At 42.8% G+C, this 20,720-nt stretch overlaps 1 protein-coding gene across 35 annotated transcripts in view; it reads left to right on the plus strand.

The window, feature by feature from the left end:
• CLASP1 (cytoplasmic linker associated protein 1) overlaps positions 1 to 20,720 on the plus strand; it is a 275,809-nt gene that overhangs the window by 123,785 nt on the left and 131,304 nt on the right. Inside the window, exon 1 of one of the 35 annotated variants that reach the window (XM_086718376.1) lies at positions 3,791 to 3,904. The exons of the other annotated variants lie outside the window; for them this stretch is intronic. Within the exon in view, the coding sequence (XP_086574502.1) occupies positions 3,889 to 3,904 (16 nt within the window). The 5' untranslated portion in view covers positions 3,791 to 3,888. Of the gene's footprint in view, positions 1 to 3,790; positions 3,905 to 20,720 lie in introns of those variants that run through there. 35 annotated transcript variants of the gene reach the window in all.

The raw sequence follows: 20,720 nt of genomic DNA on the forward strand, positions 1-20,720 counted from the left end.
CAGATGGCAAGATCTCACTCCTTTTTATGGCTGAGTATTATTCCATTATGTGGAATATGCATGCGCGTGCGCGCGCACACACACACACACACACACACACACACACACCTCATCTTTATCCATTCATCTGTTAATGGACATTTGGATTGCTTTCATATCTTGGCTATTGTAAATAATGCTGCAGTAAACATATGGGTGCATGTATCTTTTCAAATTAGTGTTTTTGTTTTCTCTCGGTAAATACTCTAGGATCATATGGTGTTTCTGATTTTTTGAGGAACCTCCATAGTGTTTTCTACAGTGGTTGCACAAATTTACATTCCTATGAACAGTGCACAAGGGTTCCTTTTTCTCTGCAACACTTGCCAACACTTATTATTTCTTTTTGATTCTGTCTATATGACAGGTGTAAGGTGATATCTAATTATGGTTTTGATTTGCATTTCCCTGATGATTAGTGATGTTGAGCATCTTTTCATATGTCTGTTGGCCATCTGTATGTCTTTGGGAAAATGGCTATTCAGGTTCTCTGTCCATATTTTTATTGGATTGACTGTTTTCTTGGTGTTTAGTTGTGTAAGTTCTTTATGTTGGATATTAACTCTGTGTTGGATATAGCATTTGCAAATATCTTCTCTTCAGTAAATTGCCTTTTCATTTTGTCAGTGGTTTCCTTTATTGTGCAAAAGTTTTTTATTTTGATGTAGTCCTAATAGTTTATTTTTGCTTTTGTTTCTCTTGCTTAAGGAGACAGTAAAGATACTGCTAAGGTTGAGGTCCAAGAAATTACTGCCTCTGTTTTCTTTTATGAGTTTTAGGTATCACCTTTAGGTCTTTAATCCATTTTGAGTTTATTTTTGTGTATGGTGTAAGAATGTGGTCCAGTTTTGCGTGTAGCTGTCAGGTTTTCCCAATATCATTTATTGAAAAGATACTTTTCCCCATTGTATATTCTTCCTTTGTCAGAGATTAATTGACTCTATAAACATGGATTTATTTCTCGGCCCTCTGTTCTGTTCCATGGATCTGTATGTCGGTTTTTGTGCCAGTACTGTGCTGTTTTGATTATCGTAGTTTTGTAGTATATCTTGAAATCTGGAATTGTGAGATCTCCAGCTTTGTTCTTCTTTCCCAAGATTGCTTTGGCATTTAAGATCTTTGTTCCATACAAACTTTAAGATAATTCTGATTTTATGAAAAATGCTATTGGTATTTTGGTAAGGGTTGCATTGAATCTGTAGATTGCTTTGGATTGAATGGACATTTTAATAATTAATTCTTCAATCCATGAGCATGGTATATCTTTTCATTTGTTTTGTCTTCAGTTTCTCCTTTCCCCTCCCTCCCCTCCCCTCCCCTCCCCTCCCCTCCCCTCCCCTCCCCTCCCCTCCCTTCCCTTCCTTTCCCTACCCTACCCTACCCTACCCTACCCTACCCTATCCTTTTTCCTTCTTTCATGAGGTTTAAACCCATGACCCTGAGACCAAGTGTCACATACTGCCCTGACCATGCCAGCCAGGTAGCCCTTTAGTTTCTTTTATCAATGTTTTATAGTTTTCAGAGTACCGGTCTCTTACCTCTGTAATTTTATTCCTAGGCATTTTTTTCTTTTTGGTGTAATTTTAAATGAAATTGTTTTCATATTTCATTTTCTGCTACTGTGTTGTTGGTGTATGGAAGTGCAACAGATTTCTGTATCCTAATTTTGTATCTTGCAACTTTACTGAATTCATTTATAAGTTCTAATAGTTTTTTTGGGAGGACTCTTTAGAGTTTTCTATGTATAGTATCATGTCTGTAAACAGTGACAGCATTACTTCTTCCTTATCAATTTGGATGCCTTTTTTTTTTTTTTTTCCATCTTGTCTGATTGTTGTGCTTTGCCCATTTTTAAATTGGTATTTGTCTTTTTGTTGTTGGGCTATAAGAATTTTTTGTATGTTCTGGATATAAGACTCTTACCAGATATATGATTTGCAAATATTTCCCCCCATTCTTTGGGGCTTTTTTGTTTTTTGTTTCTTGGTGTGTTTTTTTTCTTTGTTTGTTTGGGTTTTTTTGCTTTCTTGTGTTTAAATTTTGATGAAATTTATCATCTTTTTTTGTTAACTGTGAATAATAATGCTCTTTTGAGTAAGAAATAAAAACTCTGGATTTGAGCTAAGGTGAAAGAAGCTATTAATGTAATAGCAGTACTTGTAGGGAAGAGATGGGTTTCATCTTGGGTTCTCTTTCTTGACATATTCAAAAGTAGGTTGTTCTAAGATACGTAATTGAGTGTGTTTATGGTAAAACCCATGGACTTAATTTTTTTTAAGTGCAGAATTGTGACTAAAACAGTAATGGAAAAGCAGCTGAGTAGCAATTGGAAAGGAGTGTCCTATCTCTAATAGAACATTTCGTCTTTGTAGGATTCTTTTTTGTTGCTAGGTTACTCGAAGGCCATTCAGCTTTGAATGGCAGGAGTATGGGAGTTAAAAATATGTTGTTTTATAGATGTTTCTTTTTCTTTTTTTCCATCTCCATATAATTAGCAAACCCCTTGAAGCAAAAATTACAGTTTTGTCTCCCATGGGTTTCAAAAAGCAAATTATTTTCTATGTAAGTTTTTCTCTTAATCATGCAGATGTGCTTATGCTCATGGGAGAATTGGATTTTAAGCATGAAAGAGCCAGTAATTATAGACTAGTCAGTGTCCTTTATCTGTGGCCACTTAATGATCTTTAATTGGATTTGATTGAAGCGAGGCCCATGGACATTAATTTGGTTAAAAATGTGCATGCTTTTGAGTTTCTTGAGCAAAGCTAACATTGTTGATGAGGAGAGAATGAAAGTACCATGTTGATTAAATCCATGACGATTCCATAATGAATCTGCAGCTAGAGAAAGAGACAAAATATTGGTTGCTAACAAACTGTAAACCAGATAACAGATGATCATAAAATTTCATGAAATTATCAGCTCTTACACATGCATGTATCTAGGGCACCATTTTGCTGCCAAATGCATCCTGCTTTTTTTTTTTTTTTTTTTTTTACTAAAACAACGTATAATTTGCAAAATGTTCGATATCTCTTCTAAGTTGTTGAAATGAGAAATACCTGTGCAAATCTGAAAGCGAAAAGACCAACGTTGAGTTGTTAGGTAAGATTTGAATTGTTGCCCAGAGGAGCTAGGACAAAGCATCCATTTAAAGCCGAACTGAGTGTCTTCTTTCTTAAGAAGCCAAGCCATTATTATCTTGTGTAGCCTTTCAAAACAGTGATTGTGAATAAGTGTATCCGGTGCTGGTGATGGGTTCCCATCCTCTCGCCTGCCTGTTTATTAGACTCTGTATATGACAAGGTTTGGGATTCTGGTTAAGTGTCTTAGGAAAGTGCTTCCATAGCCATAGGTCCAGGGATAACATGTTACAAGACTAGCAAGTATGCTGTGCTGTTATAAGGACAAGACCACCTAAAATAGCTTGGAAGAGACTGTTCCTGATACCAGTTCAAGCAGCTTATGCTGCACCTGACAGCTCCTCTGTGTGGAAATAAGATTGCTTTTTGACATTATTTTTAAGGTTTGTGCTAGGAATGTTCTTCCCTGTTTTTTTCAAGGGGAAAATTCAGATAGTTAAAGAGAAATTTAATAACACCTTTAAAGAAAGCTCTCTTACATGAGTAAAGTCAGATGGAGAAGGTTCACCTCCTACGCAGTCCCCCTTTTAAAATAATCACTTATATATAGTCCAGGCTTTTATTTTGGAATAGGGTGGCAGTTGCCATTGGTGCAGATCACACTGGAGTCGTGTGGGTGGGGAGTTGGCTGATGCTTAAGTTGCTGTGAGTAGGTATAGCTTTCAGAGCAGTGTTTGTATTTATTGTACCAAGATCCCTGACGATCATGACTACTGGGAAAGGTAGGCTATTCTTATATATTTTGAAATGCATTTGTAATTATTACTGCTTTGCTAGGAAGTAAATAACATATTTAAGATATTTTACAGTTTCTTTGATAACTAAAAATTTGTTGGTGAAACTTAGGGAAAAAAATTGCTGTGAGCATTCGGGCAGGGAAAAAATTGTGAAACCTATAGATGTATAAGCCTTAATGTTGACCCTCAGGAACTAGGAGAGAGCTTCAAAGGATGAGGTTAGATGCATTTCATCAGCCTCTCTTTCTCTTTCTTTCTTTCTTTCTTTCTTTCTTTCTTTCTTTCTTTCTTTCTTTCTTTTTAAAGCCTTTGTTTATTTCATGTGCTTTAAATTGTTTTCTGCAGCTCTTGTATTCACAGTACGTGGGTTATGAAAATAAATTATTTTGCAGTTACAAGACATTTGTTACTGAGTATAAGCCCTGTCTCGAAAGGAATCTGCTGGCCAGAAATTTCTAAGATTTTTCAACAGTGGATAGAGAAAAAGCATAGAACTCATAGTAGATCAGGGATGCTGCCTCTGTCTTGAGAATCATCATTTCAGATTTTTCCTTTCCTGTTAAAGACTGCATTTTAAGGATGCAGAAAAGGAACTGAAAAACTACAAAAGAATTATTTTATTAAAGTGTTACTAATTAGCCTTCAGTCTTTGCACAGAGGTTTTACCCAGGTTTTGGCAGCATTGAAATGATTTTGAGAGAACTCTGTGTGCACAGGTTTGTGTTTGAAGAAAGCGTAATTTATGTGATAGGAACAGCCTGAATGCTCGCCTGCCTTCCTGTGAGATGGTCTTGCTGATGAGCTTTTAATTTGTTGTCTCTGAAGGATATTTCCCAAACGCTTCAGCTGAAACAGGTATTAACACAGAGTAAAACTGTGCATGATAACAGGTGTTCGTTTGCCTCCCACTCCAGGGAAACTGGCACACATCCAGCTCACTCATTCTGTGTTTATTTTGTAGTGGACGGTCGCGGTGTGTATATTTGTCTATCTGAAGCTAAATTTGGTTAAGTTTGTTGAAAAATTTCTGCTTGCTCTATTTTAAAATTGACAGTTTAAAGTATACAGGGCCGGTATTCCTTTTCATTTTGTCCCTCATTATAGTACTCTATATTCAGGTTAAGCCGCTGTGGGAAATCAATACCTGTGCAGGAGAGTTAAATAATTCACGTTCTGAAGTGACCTTTTCTAGTTCCCTTCATTTGAGGATTTGAAAGCGTGTTTCTTGCAAGTAGCATTTATCTTAGGACGTTGTATTTTGGATTATTTTTTTAACAGGACGAAATAATTACGGGATGGGATTTGACTGTGTTACATTAAAGGCCACGGAGAAAGCCTGTGGCTCTGAGTTTAAAATAAGATTGTTCTTTTGCTTGATAATTCCTTTCAAGTTGCCTGCTTCTTGTTACCAGAAATGCAGCCTTAAAGGATTGGTGACTTCGACCTTACGAGAAACTGTAAAGGCAGTAGGAGATAAGGACCTACTACAAGCTGCCTCTTGGAGCTGTGGCTTGTTTGAATTTTCCTGTGTTGATCCACGAATAATAAAGGGCCCGTTAACAGTCTGCAGAACAGAGTACCAGCCATTTTACCACAATTGTGTATAGAGTATTTTAGTATTTTCAGAGCACTTTCCTGAAGGTTTTTTGGTGGTTTTTATGATCTTCGTGAAGCTCCTTAACAAGTAGTAGGCAGGGTGGCTTTCCAGCCTGGATACATGAGGTTTGGGGTTGGCTATAATTGGCTTGGTGGCGGGCGGACAGCAGAGCCCTGGATTTTGCCCTCTTAGACCACTCTTCCTCCCGCAAGCTCAGTGCTTCCTTCCTGCCGTCAGGATATAACGTTGGCTTTGTGTTTTTCTTTGATCCTCAAATTGTGCAGTTTCCAATAGTTGTCTTAGGAAATAATTTAAAAGTGAAAGCATTCAAGGAGATCTTAAAACAGGCATTAGCACTCCTTAACCAAGTGTTAGATGCCTCGGAAATGTGATGTTCCTAGTCATTTTTTTTTGCCCAGTGAGGGGATGAGGGAGGAAATTCTGGGAGATGAAATTATACAACGAACATGATGAGTTTTTTTTCTTTAAAGCAGTTCGGTATGCTGGGGGCTCGGGGGGAAGACCCAGGAGAAGATGGACAGGTGCCTTGTATGCTGAGCCGAGAAACTGAGATTTTTAGTGAAGGCCATTTACTGCTTGCTCAGAGTTAAATTTTAAAAATCGGATTGTGGGGAGAGAGACTAATGACAGGGCGACCAATTTTAACTTTACAAAATAGAACATAGGATTTAAGCCGATCCTTTTCATCTTGTGGTATCTCATAAAATCAGGGCCAGCACAGCAGTAAGGAAAATAAATGTAATTTAGAATAAAGGATAGTTCTTTAAGTGACAAAAATGAAGCTCTGTGAGTTTACAAGTTTCCCTTGTAGTTGTCAGTTTGGTTCAGACTAGTGTGAATTATCCAGAAGTGTCACCGGTCCTTGAAGTGGCTTTGGGGACTACTGGTCAAGGTGACTGGACTGTAAGTGCACAAGTGACTTTGGGGCAGGAATGAGTAAGCCCGTGGACACTGGAATCCCTCAGACCAAGCGTGAATGCTGCGTCTGAGCTGTGTGACCCGGGGCAGGCTCCCTGTGTGTCAGCCTCGATTGCCTCCTGTGTGAGTTGGGAGAATACCACTTCCTGCAGCAGCGGGAGGAGAAAGCGAGATGGATAGCTTGGTACAGGACCTGGCCCAGAAATACTGTGCCGTGTGGTATAGGGACACTGTCCACTGTGTGATCTAATGGGAGATAGAAGTTGGATTTAGGTTTAAAATGATATGTTTGATCCTTTTGCATTTATAGGGAAAACTCTGAAACAAAACAAGATGTGGAATCAGATGTATAATAAGATCTTTTTAAAGGAAAGTGCCATCCAGTGCCCAGATCTCAGTTTCCACCGCCACTGGGGCTCTTCGGGAAATGGCCGACTCTCGGGCTGGAGCAGGGGCTATGCAGGATGAGCCTGTTGCATGTTGTAGTGCCAGAAAGTGAGAAAGCGCTCTCAAAGCAAAACGATGATGGGGTTATGACAAAAGGACCTAGGAGTCAATGGAAAGATTTCTACTGGCCACAGCTGGGACACTGAGCAATAAAATAATGTAGTGTTGGATGATGGTTCACAGTATAAAATGAGTGCATACTGATAAAAAAAAGGAATGACTGAATAAATAGGTAAATGGAGGAGAAGAGACAAATCTCCTCGGCACAGTTGCTCCGTACCATCCGTGCAGCCCCGCCGTGCTAGAGGAGGAAAGCCTGCTTCCTGCTCAGCGTGGGCGTGCAGAGTGACTTCCTTCCAGAGAGCACAGTGTGCACAAGGGGAGGAGAGGAGCCTGACAGTGGGGAGACCTGGCCTCCGCTGGGTGATCAGGGTCCACATCGGCAGGCCTGTTGAGAGCACGTACTTGGATACCATGTGGTAGGAATGGCATTTGACCTCTGTGGTCTCCCTCCCCCAAATCCATAAGCTATGTCCGGACATGACAGAAACCCCAGGTAAACCCAGATTGAAGGCTATGCTGTCAACTACAGAAGGAGGACTCTTCAAAGCTGTCAAGGTCATGTAAAACAAGGGAGGTGGAAGAAACCGTGGTAACCTAGAGGGGCCCGGAGACACATAATGACTAACTGTAGTGTGGCGTCCTGGGTGGGATCTGGAACAGATAAGGGATATGGGGAAAGTAAAGAACTCGGAATAAACTATGGGCTCGCGTTAATAATAATGTGTCCGTATTGATGCATTAATTATACATACACTAATGTTAAGTGTTAATAATAGGGAGATTGAATGTGGGGTATTGGGACCTCTCTGTACGGTCTTCACAACTTTTCTGCAACCCTGATACCATTCCAAAATAAAAACTTGATTAAAAACCAGAAACCCACAGGTGCCTGGGTGACTCAGTTGGTTAAGCATCCAACTCTTGATTTCACCTCAGCTCATTATCCCAGAGTCATGGGATTGAGCCCCATGTTGGGCTCGGTTCTGAGTGTGGAGCCTGCTTAAGATTCTCTCCCTGTGTCTCTGTCCTGTGTGTTCTCTCTCTCTCTCTCACAAAACAAAACAAAACAAAACAAAACAAAACAAAACACCCAGAAACCAGTGAAGGAGTTGTTCTTATTCTGTTTTCTCCTGGTGATATTTGAATTGTTTAACCATGCTTCTGCATGCATTAATACTGTTCTCTGCAAAAGGTTACATAATTTACTTGGGCAGTGGAATTATTGCTTTTATTGTGTTTTTAATGTTCTGTATATTTAGAACACTTAATGTTATTTATTAAAAAACAAAATCGGAGGCAGAGAGACCAGTTAGAGGACTATGTCGACAACAGAAATCTACCTAAGAGATGAGGAAGACCTGAATTGGGGACAGCCTCGGTGGGACCAGAGAGAGTGCAGTGACAGATGGTCGGATGCAGCCCTGGCCACACTGGGGATTATTTGGGTGGTAGGTGAGAAGGACGCGGCGGGAGATGGGGAGGGCAGAGGAAAAGCAGAGTAGAATGCCGCGTTTTGGCGTGGCCGACTGGCTGAATGGTGGCAGGAGGACCAGCGGAAGGAGGGGACTTGCACGGTCGCAGGTTTTGAGAGTAGGGAGAGGATTATAGTTTTGGATGTTTTGAATTAGAATTTTGATTTGTGCATGGGTTTGATTCAAGTGGGTTTATATCTTGGAGTAGGCATGGGGCTGGTATCCAGAGTAAGATTAGAATAGGTGTTTATTCTCCACTGTCATTTTGTTTCTCTGCCTTATGCAGAAATAGTGTTGTTGAGAATGAAGTCATTAGAGCAGGGAATGGTTGATTTGAAGGGTTATTGCACGAGAGTCACAAATAGCTCTTGGGGCAGTCACACTGTGGTGGGAAACTTCCAAATTTGGCTCTGAATATTTCCAGCTGGCTCACTTTTGTGCCTTTGGTCACAAAGAAGAATTGGGGCACAATTGACACAGTTATAATATGACATTTTGTAAGAATGCAGAGTGTGGATCCAATATCTGACCATTATTACGTATATTGCCCTTTTAGGGCAAGTTCAAGGGCAAAGTAAATACTGCCATGGAAAGGAGAAAAGAGTATTTCACCAGTAAAAGGATACATTATGATTTTTGTTACTGAGACACTCAGAGATTTTTCTAAGGTGTTGAAATACTAGTTGTTGATTCATAAATGTTCAGTTTTCATTCTCATCACCAACATACAGTGTTTACAGCTCTTAGAGTTGCTTAAAACTCCCCTTTCCTGTGAGAGTAAAATTTCAAGTCTGAGTGTCTGTGTGTTCGTGTCCCATGTCGGGCTCTGTGCTGACAGCTCAGAGCCTGGAGCCTGCTTCAGATTTTGTGTCTCCTTCTCTCTCTGCCCCTCCCCTGCTCATGCTCTATCTCTGTCTCTCAAAAATGAATAAACATTAAAAAAAATTTTTTGTTAATTTTTTTTTAAGTCTTGAATATGTTCACTTAAGGGGCGCCTGGGTGGCGCAGTCGGTTAAGCGTCCGACTTCAACCAGGTCACGATCTCACGGTCCGTGAGTTCGAGCCCCGCGTCAGGCTCTGGGCTGATGGCTCGGAGCCTGGAGCCTGTTTCCGATTCTGTGTCTCCCTTTCTCTCTGCCCCTCCCCCGTTCATGCTCTGTCTCTCTCTGTCCCAAAAATAAATAAAAAACGTTGAAAAAAAAAAAAAATTAAAAAAAAAAAAAAAAAAGAATATGTTCACTTAAAATAAACGTCTACACTGTACCTTTTGAGTACTTTCGTGAGAAGTAAGTAACAGTTTAGATGCCTTACTTTTCTCTAACTTACTACCGCATGGACGTTTGGGGTTAGTATCACAGTTGGTGTTATTAACAGGGACAGGTTCCTGGTAGGCATGTCTGTGTACGGGTACTAGAGCGGTGCCAGTCCTTACCGCTGCGTCCTTTCTTGGTTCACGGTCTTCAGATACATTGATCCTCCTGGACTACACTTTACTCATCACCCCACTTCCAGTGTCAGTTTGCAGGCACCATTTTTCCTGATGCACAAGCGTCCCCAGGAATGCCTTCTCTGGACGGCTGGGGGGTCTAGGAGTTTACTTTCCGAAGGCTCCCCGTGCTGCCCAGCTGTCAGCTCAGAGAGTAGGGAGGAGGCTCTGCTCTGTTCTCTGACTTGTCAGCATCCCGCTCAGGGCCTGGCACAGGGTGAGCATTTAACACACACCTTCTAAATACACAGATAAGAGTTACATGAATGATCCCCATTGTGCGAATGAGAAACAGGCTCAGAGAAGTTCAGTGACTTGTCTAGACTGAGAAATCTGGCCAGGACTTTTGAAGCGTGGAGAGTGTTTTTGAGTCTCTTATACGTTGCACCACTCTCCCTGCTGCCTCCCAAGGTTATAGTCTCGTGTGGAAGATTGAACTCCAATTACTGTTTCATTTTCTTAGGGAGACTGCACACAAATTGATTTACCCCCAGTGCTCGAAATGCCGAAACGTTTATTCAGCATGAGTGAGGACAGCCCTGAGAGCAGGAGGCTTTCATTGGTCTGTCCCCCATGATGCACATGCATAGAGGTTGCTCCCAGGATCCACCCACACAGGAACTGAGGCAGCTCCATAACCCAGCCACACGCCATGTGACCACTTACCTACAGGGTCCCATTTGGCATGGTGCCCAGTCATTGAGACCAGATCTTTAAGAGAACTGATCGAGCAAGGCAGAAGAAAAGTTCTTGTAACATAGTTAGAATGGGCTTCATGAATTCTTATAACCAGGTTCAAGGTTGAATAGGCATATACATTTGATTTTTAAAAAAATGAAACTGAGGGAAAAGCCACAATTGAAAGGCCCTCTTTTGTATCCTAAAAATTCATTTTAGCGGCTACTTGGGTTTATTTGTCCATAAATGAAAACCGCGCTTCGTACTGTATTCAGTTATCCGCAGGTCAGGCCGTAATAACAAGCGATGGAGCCCCTGCCTGTGTATGTCAGAGGCCTTGAGGCTGGTTATAAGGGTCATGGATTCGTGGCACCTTTTCAAAGAGGAAGCGTAACTTCATGGGAGGGCCTCTTTTCCTGCTCAAAGAGTGACATCAACCCTAGTGTCTAATCAAAGGCATTCTTTTGCTTCATTGTTCATAGTAAATTGGAACCTTCCTTCTACCCTTTCCCCAACTCCTACTCTTGAATTCCCAGTCCATGACAGAGATGCCTGAGTAATCCTCCTCCCCTTTGTAGATGAACGTTATGGCTTTGGTGAAAGCCCTACGGAATGATTTGGCCTTCCCTGAACCACCCTGTCCAAAAGGTCTCTCACCACCCCATCTTTTTCCTTCTTCTGTTCCAGGACACTGTTCTTCTCCTGCATCCCCCTTTTCACGGGTTTGTTGTTATATTTGTGTTAACAAAATCGCTCTTTGTGCTGGAAGTTCCCTGTGGGCAGTTAGCATGTGTGTTTTGTTCCTGCTGTATTCCTAGGCCCTCGCGAAGTGCCTGAAAGGTAGTAGATCCTCATGCATTTATTGAATGAATAGACAAAGGAAGGAGGTAGTTACCCAAGACAGGTGGCAACTAGCCTTCTGTTCATTCTATAAATTACCATGGCTGTTCTTTCTTCAAGCAAATTAATACTTTGCTCCCGAACTTAGAGCTTCAGAAAGAGAATCTGTTGTTTTCCCATTCTGTTTTCATCCCTTTCTTTCTGCCTCTTTTCTTCCCTGCTCCCCACGATTTCCTCCTATAACTTTCCCTTTTCCCCCTCCTACTTCTTTTAAGGGGCCCGCTATCTACTGGAAGAGAACCCTTGTCTCTTAGGTCAGAGCATGGTTTTGAGCTGGACTTAGGGTCTGTGATGGGTTATGGGGTTCAGGACTCGAGCCCTGTCTGGTGTGCTCACCAGTGCCCCATCAGGTAGAGTTTGTGCCCAACAAGGCCGACTTTGACAGGCAGACAGAGGGGAGTGTAGGTTGTCAATGCTCAGTGAAATAAATACTGGTCTTCTTTGGGATAAGTTGGGCAATGTGATTATTATATGGGGAGTGTGGTGGAGAGCTGAAGGTGATGGTGAGTGGGCCTCAGAGGTTGGCCAAGGTAATGGAGATGTGGAGTGTGGTGTACTCAGTTGACCTTATTCTTAGGGCTAGAAAATAAGCAAGTGATCAGTGTGAAAAGACAGTTATCAAACACATAATTTCAGTCATACTCCTGTAATTTACAAAAAACTCTTTGAGGATATCCTGTACGTTATGTAGCATAACTACTTCCCTGCACTTTCTCCCTTTAGAAATACACTTGCTCCCAACCTCCTGTGATACTGATACCTCCCTAAGCTTTTCTTTGCTTGTTTCCTATCTTGAGCCTATAGTTGTGTGACCTCTACACATGGCCATGGGTGAGAATGTCTTAGAAGCTCTTAGCTGGCGGATACAGAATCTGCATCATTCTCTAGACAAATAACAACACACCTGAGTACGATTTGCAGTTCACGGTACCCAACTGTAATTAAAAGAATTTTAGAAAGCTGACTACTTTGAAATTTTGAAACAAGTTATTCTTGACTTCTGTTTCTTTTTGCTTTGTAATTATGTAAATAATTACAGCAACCTGAACTCCAGGTAGCTATTGGAGCAGGCTTAATAAAAGACACTACTGCCTTAGCAGTAGATCTGTTTGAAGTGTGTGTGTATTGTAGTTATCCAAAAGCCCTATTTTTTATGGACGTAGGAAACCATCAGCTGTAATATGTGACTTCTCACTTTTCAAATTATAAGACTGGAATTGTTTAGACTTGAATGAATGTTGGACTGAAGAAACAAAGAAGCAGTAATAATTGGAGAAAATAAAACAGACCCAAATTCTTGATGCATTTACTCAGAGGTATTTGCTAGGAGAGATCTCTTTTTCTTTAAACAAGACAACTATTTCTTCACACAGTGGTTAATTTTTCCTTAGCATCTCTTCTGAGGTTTCCTGAGCTTGACTGATCCATGTTTCATAGGATATGGTAGCGATTTTGATAACCTTGTTTCGGAGGAGAAAAGTGGCTAAAAGCTCATGGTCAGAGAGTATGAGTCAGTAGTGAATTGATGAGGCGTGAAGACTTTTCCCAGAACACCTTTGACATCTAGAGGAGAAAGTTCTACAAATGACCACTTATTGAAGCCTCCTTTCCCCTCCTTCTCTTCTTCCAGCCAACAAACTTCAGGTTAGGTGACTTGTGGAGGGGCAAAAGGATGGTCCCAGCTCTGAGAACCTGTCAGACAGTAGCAGCAGGAGAAGCTCTCTGGGGGAAGGCTTGTTCTGCTTTTGTCTGAAGCCTGGACCTTTCCAGAGTTTAAGGCACTAACACACAGGTGTCTGGGAATGATGGCCCTTAATAGCCATGTAAAACCAGGTTTTCAGTCTGCCTAAGAGTTCCTGTGGTTCACCCAAAGATATTAATATGGAGTCAGATCAGGTGTTCACAGACCTCAGTGGCTCGCTGTTCCAGCAGTAAGGATGGCTCATTCCCATGTTCCCCAATGCCCCTTCTGGCGATGTCTTTGATGCTCAGGGTATTAAAGTAGAAGTCTCTTTGTGTTCCCTTCCTTTTGGTTTAGTTCCGAGGGTGAGCTCATAGTCTTTCTGAGGTGTGTTCGGAGATACTCTTCCTCAAGGTTTTTCTGTACCTGATTATTGTTGTGTTGTTACAGGTTCTTTTCTCCTGAGAAAGTATAGTATTAACAGGGTTTTTGTTTAAATTGGACTTTCAGATTAGTCAAGAGGTGCTAACTTCTAATTCTAACTTCTAATAACCCTAACTGCTGGGTATGACTTGGGGACTTTGCCTTCAATCCTCTGCTCCTTGGTGCCCAAGATGGGACAGTCCCAGAGTAGTGGGGCTTCTAAACCCCTGTGTGTGCAGAAAGCAGCTGGCCAGCTGTTTCATTATTCCTGTCAGGAATTCCTTGCCTGTCCTACTTCTGCCTAGGAGTCATCTTTGGAATTTGTTCTTTCTCATTGTAGATTCACTCTGTATGGTAGCCCAAGGTGTTCCTGAATTATGTCTGATGTGTGCACATTTAAAACATCTCACATCTGAAGTCATTGTTAAATTGCTCAGTATTGGACACCAGTAATAGAGTGAGTCATGTTCGTAGGAGGGCACAGTGGATCCTTTCTGCGTTTATTTGGCCCTCTGTTATTTACTCCTGTTCTCTATTCATGTGGCATATCCCGTGTGTGCCTTTAGCAAAACATCACACTGAGTCATAACGGCTGCTGGTTCTATATGTCTGTTCCCTGTGCTGGACTGTGGGCTCCAGAGTGAGAACCGTGACTTTTCTGTCTGCATCTCCGCTCCCGGCAGAGCACCTGCACACAGTTGTGCTTGGTGAATAACTGCTGAAGAGGTGAAGGAAGGAGAACACGCATGCTGTGTTCTCCGTGTTCGGGGGAGGCGTCCTCTCCAGTAGCCTCCAGCGAGAGGAGGCTGATGCTTCTGGGCATCCGTCCAACTTTATTCTAGAAGTGACAAAGGGATTACTTTGAGACCAAACCACCTCTCGGCTGACCCTGTGCCCTGGACTTGAACTTCTAAGTTACAGTGAGGCTGTAGAGGACTTAGGGAGATTTTTAAAAACTGATACCACTCAGTGGAAGCATATCCCTAATCGGCTTTTTTTCTTTTCCTTGTAAATGCTGAATTTCTTTCCTGTGACCCTGAGAACACCATTGTCGAGACCATCCCCAAGTCATCTTGACAAGGGGGCGGGTGAATCCTTTTAGAACGAACTCTAGGGAAGGTGATTTGGTTGGGCCTTGCCTTTCTCAGAAATGCCCATATAGTTTTTTCTGCTGTGTAACCTGAATTGTTGTATGCCTCTGAATAGCATTAAAAAAAAAAAATCTGCTCCTGGAGTACCTGGTTGGCTCAGTCAGAAGAGCATGTGGCTCTTGATCTCAGGGTCATGAGTTCATGCCCCACGGTGGGTGTAGAGATTACCTACGCAAATAAATTTAAAAATCGATTCCTGATTCTTCAGCCCCATCCATGTTTTTGCAGGGCTTACTTTTTGTACTCCCAGCATAACACAAGCAACGACGGCGTAAATAGCCACCTTTTGTTGTGTGCCTGTGGTTTTTCTGTCTTTACATATATTGCCTGACCTGCATGAGATCCTTCAATCTAGCACAGGGACCCTGTGGGCTGCAAGGACAGGTGAAGCAAGCCCCTCTCCGATTGTGCGGACAGGGAGACCAGCTGGTTCATGTCACTGGGTGTGCTCTGGGAGGGCTCGCTGTGGCCTCTGGGGCACAGGCTTGGTGGTGCCCTCTCTGCCGTCCCTCCGCCTCTTGCCCTGCTTTCTTCTGGTCTGCCTCACGGATAGGCGGGTTCCTCCATTCTGTTGGCCCCGGCACCTCTGGGCTTGCATCTACACAGCCCCGGTCCAGGAGAGGGAGGCTCTAGAATTAATTTACTGCTAAGGCCCCAGAGCAGAGCCCTGAAGCTTTGGCCAGACCCCGGTCCGGCCTGCTCCCTGAGGCAGGGGTGAGGTCACTCTGAGGGGGGCGGGAGAAGGGTGAGCGCCTTCTGTACAAGAAGGAGGTTGTACTGGTCAGGCAACACTTAGGATGCTCCGTGTAGGTGGGCAGTATTATCCTTTTTTTTCCAGACGGGAAAACAGAAGCATGTGTCCATTTTCTTTACAAACCTTGAAGTTGGTCTTAATGAAAGTGCAGGCCGGTCACTGATAGCCCCGCCTTTGGACGGGCTCACTGCCAGCGGTGCCTTTCCGCTCCCACAAAATCGTCCTGGGGCCTCTCTGTGGTCCCCATACCTGTGTCTGTTGTGAGCTCATTATCACCGCATAGACCAGAGAGCGGCGGCCAGACCGCTTTCCGTCCGAGACCCAAGGAAAAATGGGCCTTCATCTGAATCTGCAGAAGGCACGTGTCACTTACACCATGTGAACGTTTCACTTCTGCCAGGGCCTCTAAGGAGCAGGTTTGCCCCATGACCTCCTTACGTTGTTTCCCTTTCCGGTTTCCAATGGTGTTTTGTTTGCCTGCCTTCTCCCCTCTTTTTCCCTTTTTTAGCTCTTTGTAAAGGATTAGTAAAACTAAACAAATTTTTGCCTCTTCATCCTGCCTGTTCTTGCTTTAACTGCACTAGAGGTGTTATGGCTGAGATAGTCTTAAATGCCAGCCTAGCTTTCTGGCAGAATGTTCTTGGCTGAAGGAGTGGAAACGATCTCTTGCCATGAAGCATGATTGTGTTTCAGGTTCACCTTTTCTGTGGTAGCGAGTGGGTTACCGGTGCCAGAAGGGCAGAAGTGGCCCTTGTTAGCACCCTTGTAGCTTCCATTATGCCATTTCCATTTTTTAAATGTTTGTTTATTTAACGAGTGCCAGCGGGGGAGGGGCAGAGAGAGCGAATCCCAAGCAGGCTCCACACTGTCAGCGAAGAGCCCGACGTAGGGCTCCAACCCACGAACTGCGAGATCATGACCTGAGCCGAAACCAAGAGTTGGACGCTTAACTGACTGAGCCACTCGGGTGCCCCCTGCCATTTCCATTTTGTACTGTGAATTAGGCCAGTGTTTCCAGTCAGGTTCAGGCTTATTATATCCCTTGTGCTCTGACAAAAGCATTTGTTAACTATTAACAGTGGAGAGGAATGGCATTTTGGGTTCAGGATATGGATATTGAAGGGTGTTTTCAGAGAGCATTATTAAAGGACTGATCCTATTTAATACGGATACATACTGACTGGACTTGGAGGGAACCCGTACCACACTTGCCATATTTTGAAGGGAAGGGAATGTAGAAACTTGGAAGGAAAGCAGTCTTTTGCCCTGCTACCTGGTTTGGACAATGTGGCTTGCATTTCTGTGCCTCTCTAGGCATCATCCAACTTTGTTTAAAATTAAAAGCTAGTGAGGACAAATGGGCAAGAACTATAGTTTGGATAATGAGCAAAGTAACTTTTTATAAATCTTCTGATCCCTGAACGTGGGATGTCTTTTCATTTATTAGGTCTTTAGTTTCTCATAACAATGTTATGTAGTTTCCAGCCTACATGTTTTGTTACTGTTTTTAATTGAATTGTTTTATTTCATTTTTGGATCATTCATTGTTGAGGTACAGAAATACAATTCATTTTTCTGTATTGGTCTTGTATCCTGGCACCTTGCTGAGCTTATTTATTAATTCTGATAGTTTTTTTAAATAAATTCACCAAAACTTTCTTTTCAAAATTTTTTTCATTTTGAGAGAGAGAGCACGTGAGTGGGGGACAGTGGAAGAGGAGGGGAGAAAGAGAGACTCTTAAGCAGGCTCTGTGCTCCGTGTGGAGCCCAACATGGGGCTCGATCCCACGACCCTGGGATCGTGACTGGAGTTGGACACTCAACTGCCTGAACTATCCAGGCAACGCTTTAGAACTTTCTGCATACAAGATCATGTTCTCTCTGGCGGTGCTGGGTGCCTGGGTGGCTTAGTCGGTGAAGCGTCTGACTTTGGCTCAGGTCATGATCTCATGGTTCATGGGTTTGAGGCCCGCATCAGGCTCTGTGCTGATGGTTCAGAGCCTGGAGCCTGCCTTGTTTGGGTTCTGTGTCTTCATCTCTCTCTGCCCCTCCCCAACTCATGCTCTCTCTGTCTCTCAAAAAAAAAAAAAAAAAAGATGTCATCTGTGAATTGAGATAGTTTTAGTTCTTTCTGTGTAATCTTGAGGTTTTTTTCTTTCTTTCCTGATTGCCCCGGCTAGAACCTTTAGTACAGCGTTGAATAAAAATGCAAGAGTAGGCATCTTGTCTTGTTCCTGATCTTGGGGGTAGAGTCTCTAGTCTTCTGCCATTAGATACGATGTTAATAGTGTGTTTTGTGTGATTTCCCTTCTAATCTTTGTTGTGTTTTTAGCTTGAAAGCGTTTCATTTTGGTTATTGTCAAATACTTTATTGCATCTACTGAGCATGTGGTTTTGTCTTTTATTCCATTAATACAATGTATTAAACTGATTTATTTTTGTAATTTACATTCCTGAGATAAATTCCACTTGGCTATGATGATAATTCTTCAACGTTTTTATTTATTTTTGGGACAGAGAGAGACAGAGCATGAACGGGGGAGGGGCAGAGAGAGAGGGAGACACAGAATCGGAAACAGGCTCCAGGCTCCGAGCCATCAGCCCAGAGCCTGACGCGGGGCTCGAACTCACGGACCGCGAGATCGTGACCTGGCTGAAGTCGGACGCTTAACCGACTGCGCCACCCAGGCGCCCCGGTGATAATTCTTTTTGTGTTGCTGGATTTGGTTTGCCTAGTACTTTGTGGAGGATTTTTATGTGGATATTTGTAAGAGATATTAATGATTGTGTGTTTAAGAAATTGTCTTAAGTGAATAACTTTTTTAAGTAAGCAAACGTCTGTTATAAGAATTAAAATAATGCACAGAAAGCATTTAGCACAGTGCTCAGCACATAGTAAGTGGCCAGTTTATATGAATTGCCTTTTTTTTTTTTTTTGGTTGATTGGCATTTATTATCGTGACTCGGATCATAGGATTTTGAGTCAGACAGACATGGGCTTATTCCTCCTTCTAGTTAGCCATGTGACTTTGGGCCCATTATGCCTGGATGCTTTAAGTTTTTTCACTTTCAAGAGTGGAGTGATGATAGTCTGAGAGTTGTCAGGAGGATTTGATGAGAATGTGCAAAGTAGCAAGCGCAGGGCCTGGCACGCGTTTGTGCACATAGCCAGTAATAGGGTGAGATGGGGTGAAAGACACACGGCCACATAGCATGGAGAAGGGCATGGTTGGCTCTTTCTGGATGGAGCTGGGCAAGAACCCAGAGCATCAGCCAGCAGCAGACGAGTGTTTTCAGGAGTAACCTAGGAATATATCAGGCACATCAAGCAAGACTGTAGAAAGCAAAGCCTTGGATCTGTGAAAGATCAAGGAGCAAGAAATTTTGGGATATTTACAATAGCAGCCAGCCTTTGGGCTTATTATCAGGTCTCTGTGCAGCCTCTTTTGGGAATGCTAATTATATTCTAGTTACTAGGCTGCCACATTTCTTACTCCCTTGGAGGAGAATTTCCGTAACAAGGGAGTGGGTGAAAATGCAAGCCTGTCAGGAATATGAGCTTCCACAAAGTGACCCTGATTCAGTGAAACATAGAGTTAGTTGTCTTTGCTTTCGAAAATGAGACGCTTCCTTCCCATCAGGCTTCCAGTAGTCAAAGCCTGCCTCTGGAGAGAAGTGGTTTAGGTCCTAGCCTTCCTGGCAGGTGGACAATGGAACAGACATTCCTTAGTTTCTGTGACATTTTGTTTGTCCTCATAGGTGAGTGTATAAATTTTCTAAATGGGCCATGTAATCCAAAGCTTGTAATTCTAGGTTCCAGACACTAAACTTGAAGTCCTGTCTTTAGACTGAGAGTTTCTCTGCCACTCCTGTTCCCAAACCTGTAGTCACAGTTGTGCATATACTGGTCTTTCTGATCATTTTTGACCCCTAGAATCTATGGCTCGCCGCTTGATGCCTTTCCCTATCCAGCGCAATTCAAGTTCAATTCTGAGGCAGCTGCGGCCCTACTTGGGCTTCTTCAGGGATTTCAGAAGCTGAGTCCCTGAGGCTCATTGGACTGCTTCTGCCTTCCAGGCCGGCCACAGCCACCCTCCACCCTCCACCCTCCACCCTCCACCCTCCACCCAGCCCCTTGACCACAGTTCAAGACTCATGCAAAACAAGTTCACAGACATGTTTAGAAATCTGCTGGTTTCCTTCTGGGTACATGGATGACTGTGTTTGTTCTCTGGCCTTTTGTTTCTTCAAAGGGTCCTGTCTCTTCTGTGTTCTAAAATCTCTTTGGTGCCAGTGGCCCTTCTGGGCGTGTTGTTTTGCTGCTGTCTTTCATTCCACTGTGCCTACTAACTGGGTTGCCAGGGATGCGGTGATAGAGAGTTAGATGAAAATTGCACTGTCACTCCGAAAGAACTTGATGAGTCATTTAAAAACGTCTTGTCCCAGTGCTGTAAAAGGGGGGGTGCGGGGCAGCGGGGAATGGAGCCCAGGTTATAGAAAGGATTAAAAGGCTAGGAACTGAAGGTTCAATTAGCCTGTTCCAGGTTTCTGCTGCAGACTGTCCAGTGACAGTAGTGACCCTCAGATGATACTCTTTGCAGTGGAGGCTAGAGGTAGAATCAGTTAGTTACTCCTTCGGGCTCAGGGAGACCATTTTCCTGTGTAACATATGTTGTCATAACAGTGTGAAAAAATTTTAAACTAATGTAAGTGGCACAAGCTAGCATAGCTAAAAATACTCATTTTCACATGTTTTTGTCTTAAAGGTAGGAAAAAAGGTTGTATCCTAATGTTTGCTCAGCTGAAACCCTAACAAAAAGGGGGTTTAAATGACAAGTAGAGCTCTGTATGGGCTGCTTAGTTGTTGAGAAAGCACTCTGTCGGAACCTGGGCCTTGGAGGCTCCTCCGGGGCTGTATCCAGAGTGGATCCGCTCTGTGACCACAGCCAGACACAGATACGAGTACAGCTTCTCTGTCCAGTTAAGGAAGAACATGTTCTGTAGAAGAGAATTTCCTAGTTAATTGGAATTGGTACTTTTCCGAGGGCCTAACCTCCTTTTTAATTTGACTTTAATTTCTGGGTGTTCAAAACTCTGGGAAGCACAGGGCAGACTTATTTTGTGTTGGTTTTCAAATGAGAGGCCCAGCTGGCTGTTATTCTCCAAACACCTTTTCGGGTGAAGTATCTCAATGTAAAGCAGTGTGTCCA

This window comes from Puma concolor, chromosome C1, assembly GCF_028749965.1.
Source record: "Puma concolor isolate L17-30 chromosome C1, mPumCon1.1.hap2, whole genome shotgun sequence".
Lineage (NCBI taxonomy): Eukaryota > Metazoa > Chordata > Mammalia > Carnivora > Felidae > Puma > Puma concolor.